The sequence below is a fragment of the Haemorhous mexicanus genome, chromosome 19 (genome assembly GCF_027477595.1).
Source record: "Haemorhous mexicanus isolate bHaeMex1 chromosome 19, bHaeMex1.pri, whole genome shotgun sequence".
Classification (NCBI taxonomy): Eukaryota; Metazoa; Chordata; class Aves; order Passeriformes; family Fringillidae; genus Haemorhous; species Haemorhous mexicanus.
The window spans coordinates 173315-182413 of record NC_082359.1 but is presented as its reverse complement, the minus strand read 5'-3'; the positions used below and the strand labels follow the sequence as shown (position 1 = coordinate 182413).

Sequence of the window (9099 nt, the reverse complement as noted above, 5' to 3'; positions counted from 1 at the left end):
GTGCCTCGCCCCGTCCGCCGCCCGAAAGCCTTTCCTGGCGTGTGGCTGCCCCTTTCACACCTGTCCTTGCATATACACACCTGTTCTTGTGCATGAACACCTGTCCTTGCACACCTGTCCTTACAAGTGCCCATCTGTCCTTGCTCATGCACATCTGCCCCTGCAAATGAATGCCTGCCCTGGTGCCTTGCTGTGTATATGACTGTTCAACACTGCAGCTGTTGTGTCAGCTTGTGCCGGATATGTCTGCTGCAGAGTGTTTGCATTGTTGGTGAGCAGACACACCCTCGTGCAGCTGTGTGTGAGCGTGTTTGTGTGTGTGTGTGTGGTTGTGTCCAGCTGAGTGTGCTGCATGTGCATGTCCGTGTGTGTACTGGTCTGAGTGTGCAGCTGTGTGTGTGCAGCTCTGTGCAGCTGTGTGTGTAGCTGGGGATGTGTGTGCCTGTGTGTGCAGCTGTGTGTATGTGGCTTTGTGTGTAGGTGCTGCTGTATCTGTGTGTGGCAGTGCCCATGTGCTCCAGTGAAGCACTTTTTACAGGCAGGTCTGAACACCTGCACTCGGGGTGTACACATCCACAGGAGTCTGGGTGACAGGTCTGCCTCATCCTTTGTCTGCTACAGTGTCTGGGGAAGGCTGGAGCTTGAGGAGGAGGAAGACCCTGGTGAATTAAGGAGTGAGGCAGAGGAGGATACTGGTCAGAGCGTATAAGATCCCTGGATCCCCATGGGATTCAGTCAGGAGCCAAAGGAACTGTGGGAAGTCCCTGCCATCCTGGAGGGATGCTTGCAATAATTTGTGATCAGTGGTGGCAACTGGGAAAGGACTGAGGAGAGTCGATGTTACTGCTCTGCACTGGACACAGCACTCCAGGGGTGGCCTCATAGGAACCTCCGTGACCTCCTGTGGCCTGCTGACAACACCTCCCAGTGCAGCTCAGGATGTCACTCACCTGTTTTGCCCTGAGGAGATGGTGAGCTCATGGTCAATGAGGGTCAGGGTGTGCAGGGTTGTGTGTGTGTGTGGGGGGGGGGATGTGTGTGTGTTGGTGTGTGGTGCTGGGGTGTGTGTTGCTGTCATTGGTATGCGTTGTTTCTGTGTCAGTGCAATGGTGTGTTCTGTGTGTATGTGTAGTTATTGTTTGCGTGTGTTGCTTTGTGTGTTGATGCTGTTGGTGAGTATTGCTCTGTGTGTGTTGGTATTGTTGGTCTCTGTGTGTTGATCTGTGCTCTACTGGTGTGTGTTGCTCTCTGTGTGTGTGGTGCTGTTGATCTGTGTGGTGCCAGTCTGTGCAGAGCGTGTGTGTGTTGGTGTTGTTGGTCTCCATGAGTCAATCCATGAACACTTGGTGTTGCTGTGTGTGTGTGGTGCTGTTGGTGGTGCTGTTGGTCTATGTGGTGCCATTGATCTGTGTGGTGCCGGTCTGTGCAGAGTGTGTGTGTGTGTTGGTGTTGTTGGTCTCCATGTGTCAATCCATGCACACTTGGTGTTGCTGTGTGTGTGTGGTGCTGTTGGTGCTGCTGTTGGTCTCTGTGTGTTGGTTTGGGCAAGGTTGGTGTGTGTTGCTGTGTGTGTGGTGCTGTTGGTCTGCGTGGTGCCCATCTATGCACAGTTGGTGTGGTGGGTTTCAGTGCTGGCTAAATGCCAGGGCACTTATTAGAATTCATTTCCTGCTGTGACATAGGATTAGGAGGAAGGCAAAGCAGGCTTAAACTTAAAAAGGTTATAAAGAAAAGTTATTAATAGTAACTAAAAGAAACAAAAATAAGAATTATAATAAAACTTTTGGAACACTTCTCCCCCCATAACCTTTTTTTTCTCTCTAGCAATATACAGAAACAATTCAGTCAGTTTATTACTTTTAGAATAGTCTTTCTTCAGTTTACTTAGGGAGAGAAGTCTCTCTTGTTAATTTATGAAGACTGCTCTATAAGAAAACAGTTCTCTCCTGACTTCGAATTTCTGTGAATAGTAGCTGCCAGGAAAATCTGCAATTGTGAAGTCCTTCCCATTTTTCACAGCTTTTCCCACAGCTGTGTTTATGGGCCTTGTCAACTTATAGGGTACTGTTTTAAAGATGAGCTGTTTAAGAGCAAAGGTTCTCTTCATCTATCTTTGAAATCATAATTTCTGGGAATAGAGGTCTTCTTCTCTCCCTAGGCACACAGGGTCTTCATCACTCTTTTCTCTCTCTCTGTATGTTGTAAATGATCAAATCGGCAGCCAAATTTATTTTAAAAATTTATAAATTTATTAGATCGATAACCAAAAAATAGAATATTATAAAACCACCACAGCCAAGACAGCGTCAACCCCGCTGGGTGAACCTGGGTCAAACTGTCGTAGTGTCAGCATCTCCCCAGAGTTTCACACCAACTGCTTCTGCTGGCCAGCTTATATACAGTTTATTCTGCCTGAAGCAGAAATTACCTAAGATTTCTGTAAGTCCCTACATATGTATAACGGGGACTATACAGATTCAGTCTCATACAAAAGTCAGTCCATAGGTTTGGATGGCTGTCTGAGCTCCTCAAAATGGTCTTCTTTTCAGTTGTAGCCAAGACTGTAGCTGTGCTGATGTAATCTCTCCCAGGTGCCATTCTGTGAATGTTCTGGACATTCCTGGGAAATGGTTGACCGGGAAGGACTCATTCATTGGTTAATAGTCATGATTTTATCTGGGCAAGTCTGGGAAGTCTTTTGAATTGAAAGGAAAGCCCTGCTTCTGGCCATGGGGGTCAGAGGCATGGTTGGAGCTTTATAATTTTTATAATTACAAAGCATGAATTATCTCTATCATATATTACACTGTTTAAACTTCTTTTTGGATCACAGCTTCTTCAATATCTGCTTACTTTAGCACAGAGACCTTTGCTAGATATCTACCATTTGAACAATTCATGAACAATTCATTCCCCCATATTTTTCAATCCATTACAGGGAAAAATAGCCTGATGTATCAATTATATTCTTCTCCATATTTTTATAAGAGTGTTTTGAGCCTAAAACTAAAGGCATCTCTTCATCCCTCCCATCTGGGACTTCCTCTTCACTGACCTCAGTGTCTTCATGCTGTTCTGTACGTGTTTGCACTTTGTCCTTTTCTCTCACTCAAGGGATGATTGAAGCACTGAAAGAGTTAATCTCACCTGGGGCCTGCAGACGGTTACATGGCCCTGGCCAGTCTCTGTAGCTTGCAGCCGGAGCTGCCATTGGGCTGGGGGGCGAAAGCAGTTAGGATCTCGGCAGCCAGGCCAGAACACAGCAGCAGCACACCAGGGGCTGATGGATTCTCCTTCCCCTCAAGAGCAGCACAATCTTGGCCAAGCCAGCCCAGACCCAGCTGCTCCTGGGGCCCAGCGGACCCAGCTCAGCCTGGCCTGGGGGCAGGGCTCGGTAGCAGCAAGATGTCAGCAGCCGCAGCCACGGCCCCACCTCGGCCCCGCAGCCTCTCCTCTCCCTGCCCCGCAGCCGATGGGGCCCGGTGAAAGGTAAAAAGGGTCTCAGCGGACACTGAATTCTGTTCCTCAAATCTAGACATCACTTCGATCTCTTAATTCTGTGTTGGCTCGTTGCTTTTAGGGGTTTTTGCTAGGTTTGGTGAGGGGCGTCCTCATTTGCATGCCAGTCCGGTTGTGCCCTCTTCTTCACTGTCCCGGGAGCGGGGGTGGGGGGGCGGTTGCCATCCTCCAGGCAGCAGCAGGGTGGTACTCGACAAAAAGGGGAATTCTCAACCATCAACTACAGGGAGGTAACGACCAACTATTAACAGGTGATTACAACATGTAACTATCAACAAGATCAACAAGGAACAGTTACAACTCCACCCTGGCAGCAACTGGCCCAACCAGTGAACTCTGCAACCTTTAAAAAAATGGGTAATTTTTCTACTCATAACAGTCTGTGTGTTGCTGTGTGTGGTGCTGTTGGCGGTGCTGTCGGTCTGTGTGGTGTGGGCCTGTGCATGGTTGCTGTGTGTTGCTGTGTGTGTGTATCATAGTTTGAGCCTGGCGTGATGCCAGTGCCCCCATGAAAATGCTTCCTCCCCGGTGTCTGCTGTGAGATGTGATCAGACATAGAGCAAAGCAGGCTCCAGCTTAGGAATAAAAGGGAAAAAACTTTATTAACCTACAACTATAAAAGAAAACACACAGAACTCAGGATGAAAACCTTCCAAAAACATTCCTCCTCCCCCCACCAAATTTTGAATACATCCACCCCTCAAATCACCAACTCTCAGTCCAGCACCACCCTTCAGATAATCAATTCTCAGTTCATCAAGGAGAGAGGAGTCCCTCTTGTACCATTGGCTTCCCCAGGAAACATAGTTGAAACCTCTTGTGTTTCCATGTCACACATGGCACCGCCCGGAGATCATTTTGCCATCGTGACATCTTCCTTCCATGCCCAGTGTTCTCACCACTGCACATGGACCAGAGCTGCTTCTAGGGTTTTCCTTTTTACAGGGTGCTTTGCCCACTTCTAAAAAGAGCACAGTCTCTCACTTTCGGGACACCTGTCCCCCCCCAGATTTCACCCCCTGGGGCCAAGGGGTCTTGAGAACAGAGATCATCTTCTTCTTCCCTGAAGACGGAGGGCACCACCACCACCATTCTCCTCACCCGTCGTCTCTGTTAACACCACCCCTTCATGACATATCACTGCCCTCTCTTGGCTCCAAGCCATTGCCTCCTCACTAAATGCAGTCTCTGTGTCACAGGAAAAATGGTTCTGTCCATGGCCATAAAAGAAAAGTCCAGCCAAAGGCCACTCCATCACCTCTTCCCACCTAAGATTCTTTTCAGCTTCTCTCGTGGCCCATTTCCTCTTATCTCATCTCTATCTCTCTTCTCATTCAACTCCAGGAGGAATCAGCATTTGTAAGGTTTCCAGCATCCAAGAAAAGGGTTAAAAGTCTCAGGCTCTGCCTGTCCAGAACTCCCACGGCTGCCCTGCTGGGCACTTTCTCACAGCAACCCTCTTCTCTTTCACGCCGGCCGTGCTATCAAATTTCAAGGTGGCACAGGCACAGACACTGGCTCTCTCTCTCTCCTGAGGGGGCTGCCCGAAGCCTCTCAGTGCTCCTCCACCCTTCGATCTCGCAGGGGCCTTCACCTCCCTTCTTTGTCCCAGGCCCAGCCTACCTCAGTCAGGTCTTGTGGCTTCCCCTCCCCCACCCAGCTCGGAGCTGCGCAGGGTAGGTCTTGTTGTAAAAATGATCAAATCGGCAGCCAAATTTATAAAAAAAAAAAAAAAAAATTATAAATTTGTTAGATCAACAACCAAATAGAATATTATAAAACCGCCACAGCCAAGACAGTGTCAACCCCGGACTTTGACGCTGGGTGAACCTGGATCAGACGGATGTAGTGTCAGCATCTCCCCAGTGTTTCACACAAACTGCTCCTGCTGGCCAGCTTATATACAGTTTATTCTGCCTGAAGCAGAAATTACATAAGATTTCTGTATGTCCCTTCATATGTATAATGGGGACTATACAGATTCAGACCCATACAAAAGTTAGTCCACAGGTTTGGATGGCTGTCTGAGCTCCTCGAAATAGTTTTCAGTTGTAGCCGGATGTTGCCCGGTCCTCGATGTAATCTCTCCCAGGTGCCATTCTGTGAATGTTCTGGACATTCCTGGGAAATGGCCTCTTATTGCTTGAGAAGGACTCATTCATTCATTAATAGGTATGATTTTATCTGGGCGAGTCCAGGAAATCTTTAAATAGAAAGAAGGCCCTGCTTCTGGCCATGGGGGTCAGAGGCATGGTTGGATCTTATAATTTTTTTACAGTTACAAAGCATGAATTATCTCTATCATATACTACAGTCCAATCTCTTCTTCACAGACAGAACCAAAAAGAGAGCTTCCCCTGGGAGTTCTCAGCTTTTAACCCCCCTATGTTCTCAGAGGCATATCCATGTCCTCAGTGGCCACACCAGGTGCCAATATTCAAATCTGAGCACCTATTGGTTTGACCACAGCATCCCAAAATCTCCCTCTCTAACCACAACAGTGTGTCACTGTGTGTGTGTGTGTTGCTGTGTGTGTGTTGCTGTGTGTGTGTCACTCTGTGTGTTGCTCTGTGTGTTGCTGTGTGTTGCTCTGTGTGTTGCTGTATGTGTGTGTCGCTGTGTGTGAAAAATGCGTATTTTATTATTGGCTTTTCGCAAAAATTAAAATTAATATTATATGTGTTGTGTTAGAAAGTAATGCTGTATTAATTCTCTTAAGTAGTGTGTTAAGTATAGTTTTAGGTTATAACAAAATATTAACATAGAAACTATGCTACGTAGGATACTTTTTTTCTAAAGGAAGGACTCGCATGGAGATAGCAGTCACAGGACACCTAAATCTTTCAGAGAAAGAGAATTTATTGCTCCATTATCAGGAGAAATGAACTTCTTCCCACCTTGCTTGGGCAGGACGCCGTTAGGCTTATGAGGAAGAAGCTGACACTGACAAGACAGAATCCTGTATTTGAATGGAATTTATGCATCATGTATGAAATGTATGAATATGCAACAGGCTGTTGCTTTTAAGGGTTAATCCTCTGTTAACGGGTGTCCTTTTTCAGGCTTATGCTGCCCAGAAAAAGGTACCCGGACGTCTGTAACTTTTGTTTCTATTGTCTCATATTGTCCTAATTCAAATTGTCCAAATTATTATTACTCTAATTGTATTACCATTTTTATAATAATTTTATTACTACTAAACTTTTAAAATTTTAAAAACAAGTGATTGGCGTTTTTCACACTGTGTGTGTGTTGCTGTGTGTCGCTGTGTGTGTGTCACTGTATGTTGCTGTCTGTGTTGCTGTGTGTCGCTTTGCGTGTGTTGCTCTGTGTGTGTTGCTGTGCGCGTTTGTCGCTGTGTGCGTTTGTCGCTGTGTGTCGCTCTGTGTGTGTCGTTGTGTGTGTGTTGCTGTATGCTGCTGTGTCGCTTTTTTTATGTTGCTGTCTGTGTGTTGCTCTGTGTGTGTCGCTCTGTGTGTATTGCTGTGTGCGTGTCGCTCTCGGTCTGTGCACGTTGAGCAGTCGCGGCTCCTACGTGCCATTCACGCGTGCGCGCGTCTCTGCGTTCGTGCGCGCGCATGTTTTGCGCGCGAGCCGCCGCGCATGCGCGGTGCCGTGCGCGTGCCCGTGCCGCGCCGGACGTGGCAGCGGCGGGAGCGATGTTGGCGCTGCTGTCGGGGCCGGGGCTGTGGCTGTGGCTGCTGGCGGCGGCGCTGGCGGCGGGCAGCGGCTCGGAGCAGCCCCGGCTCCGCGAGACCGTGTTGCGGGACCTGGCCCGCGGCAAGGTGGAGGTGAGCGCGGGTGGGGACCGCGGGACGCGCCGGGGGAGAACCGGTGCCCGCCGAGTGCCTGACGGGGTGTCTGTTCTCTCCCGCAGACCTGCGGCGGGTGACGGCTGAACCGCCTCAGGGAGGTACGTACTGGGGCCGGGCCGGGCCGAGGAGTCGGGGCTTCCCGTCGCTGAGCCGGGCCCGACTGGCCACTCTCCGCAGGTGAAGGCGTTCGTCACCCAGGACATCCCGTTCTAGTACCTGCCGGCAGCGGCTGCAGCGCTGGAGTCCAGATGGGATGGAGTGGGACGGGACGGGATGGGATGGGTGGGGGATGAGATGGGATGGGTGAGGGACAGGATGCAAGGAAATGAAGTATGGGAGGGGATGGGCTAGGGGACAGGATGGGGTTTTGTGAGGAATGAAGGACAGGGTTTGGTGAGGGGTGGAGAATGGGGAATGTGATAAAGGATAGGATGGTATTACATGGGAAACAGGATGGGATGGTATGCAGTGAAGGATGGGATGGCGGACAGAGCAGATGCGATGGAAGGCAAAAGGATATGAGAGAAGATGGGTTGGGTTGGAGAATGGTACAGGATAGACAGGAATGGGATGTGACAGAGGACAGAAGGGGATGTGATGAAGGATGGGATGGGATAAGGGTTGCATGGGCCTGATCAGTGCTACCCACTCCTTGACACATTGCCCAGCCATAACCTGGAGATGAAACATCTGCCTGGTGCTGACCCTGAGCTTGTTCTCCTCAGCCTCCGGTACGAGGAGCTAGAGGTGAGTGGGCAGTGCAGCACCTGCTGCCACAGTGCCTGGGGTGCTCAGTGCCCCACAGGTGCTAGGCTTCAGCCCCTGTCTGGGTGCAGAGAATTCCCCTGAGCGACATGACCCGGGAAGAGATCAACCAGCTGGTGCAAGAGTTGGGTTTCTACCGCAAGGAGATGCCTGATGCCCCTGTACCAGAGGAGTTCCAGTTTGCCCCTGCCAAGTCTCTGCCAATACTGCAGCCCCCCCAAGCAACCACTGCTGATGGCAAGACCCCACCCAAACATGACAAGGAAGAACACCCAGACCTCTAGCAAGGAGTGCCACCCTTAAGACAGGGTCCTGCAGCCAGTCCCCAGTGCAGGGAATGAGTGCGTTATGGCAGCTGGACATGGTGTCACAGGGTGGCACTCTTGCTTGTGTGCTGGTTGATGCCCTCCTGTCCTTGGAGCCCATTATCCTTTGCCAGTCAGGAGGAGCAGCGTTTCTTGCAGTCTCTTTCTGTGCCCAGACATTGAGCTGCTCCCAGCACTGGGCAGCAGTATCCTGCCTGCATGGGACAGGATGAAACCCTCAGCAGAAAGTGCCAGGTGCTAAGGGTAGATGTGCTGAGTCCCAGAGGTGGGAGAGCTGTCCCAAGAAGGGGGCTTTACCCCCCAGAAGGGTTTATGTCATATCCAGCTCCTAGTAAAGCTTTTATTTGCAGCCATCTCCACTGTGTCACCTTTTCAGAGGGAGCTCGGTCATGTGCATCCCAAAGTGCTCTGTTCAAAGGACAGCTGGGTGCCCCAGAGCTCATCACAGAGGTAGGAGAAGATGGCACAGTCATAGTCACTGCTGGTGAGCCACATACCAACATACAGACCAACTGTGCTGTTCCTGTGCTTCCCCTCCCCAGCATGATAGAGGGGTGAGTGTGGTGGGCACCATGGCATGGGATGAGCTGTTCTCACAGGGTGCAGGGGGATGGGCATGAGCCTATGGGTGAGTCCTGCAGTGTCGAACCAAAGCCCCATGGCTGCACTGGCCC

At 50.0% G+C, this 9099-nt stretch overlaps 1 protein-coding gene and 1 long non-coding RNA gene across 2 annotated transcripts; both read left to right on the top strand.

Moving 5' to 3' along the window:
• Positions 1-10: 10 nt before the first annotated feature.
• Positions 11-3981, top strand: LOC132336431 (uncharacterized). Its single transcript, XR_009488865.1, has 3 exons — positions 11-971; positions 3306-3489; positions 3771-3981. It is a non-coding gene; the product is annotated as an uncharacterized LOC132336431 (long non-coding RNA).
• A 3159-nt stretch (positions 3982-7140) lies between these two features.
• Positions 7141-8778, top strand: SELENOM (selenoprotein M). The gene is made up of 5 exons (XM_059863895.1): positions 7141-7310; positions 7397-7432; positions 7512-7546; positions 8003-8081; positions 8171-8778. Exons 1-5 carry the CDS (start codon positions 7179-7181, stop codon positions 8381-8383), a joined length of 495 nt encoding a protein of 164 aa, XP_059719878.1. The 5' UTR covers positions 7141-7178; the 3' UTR covers positions 8384-8778.
• Positions 8779-9099: the final 321 nt, after the last annotated feature.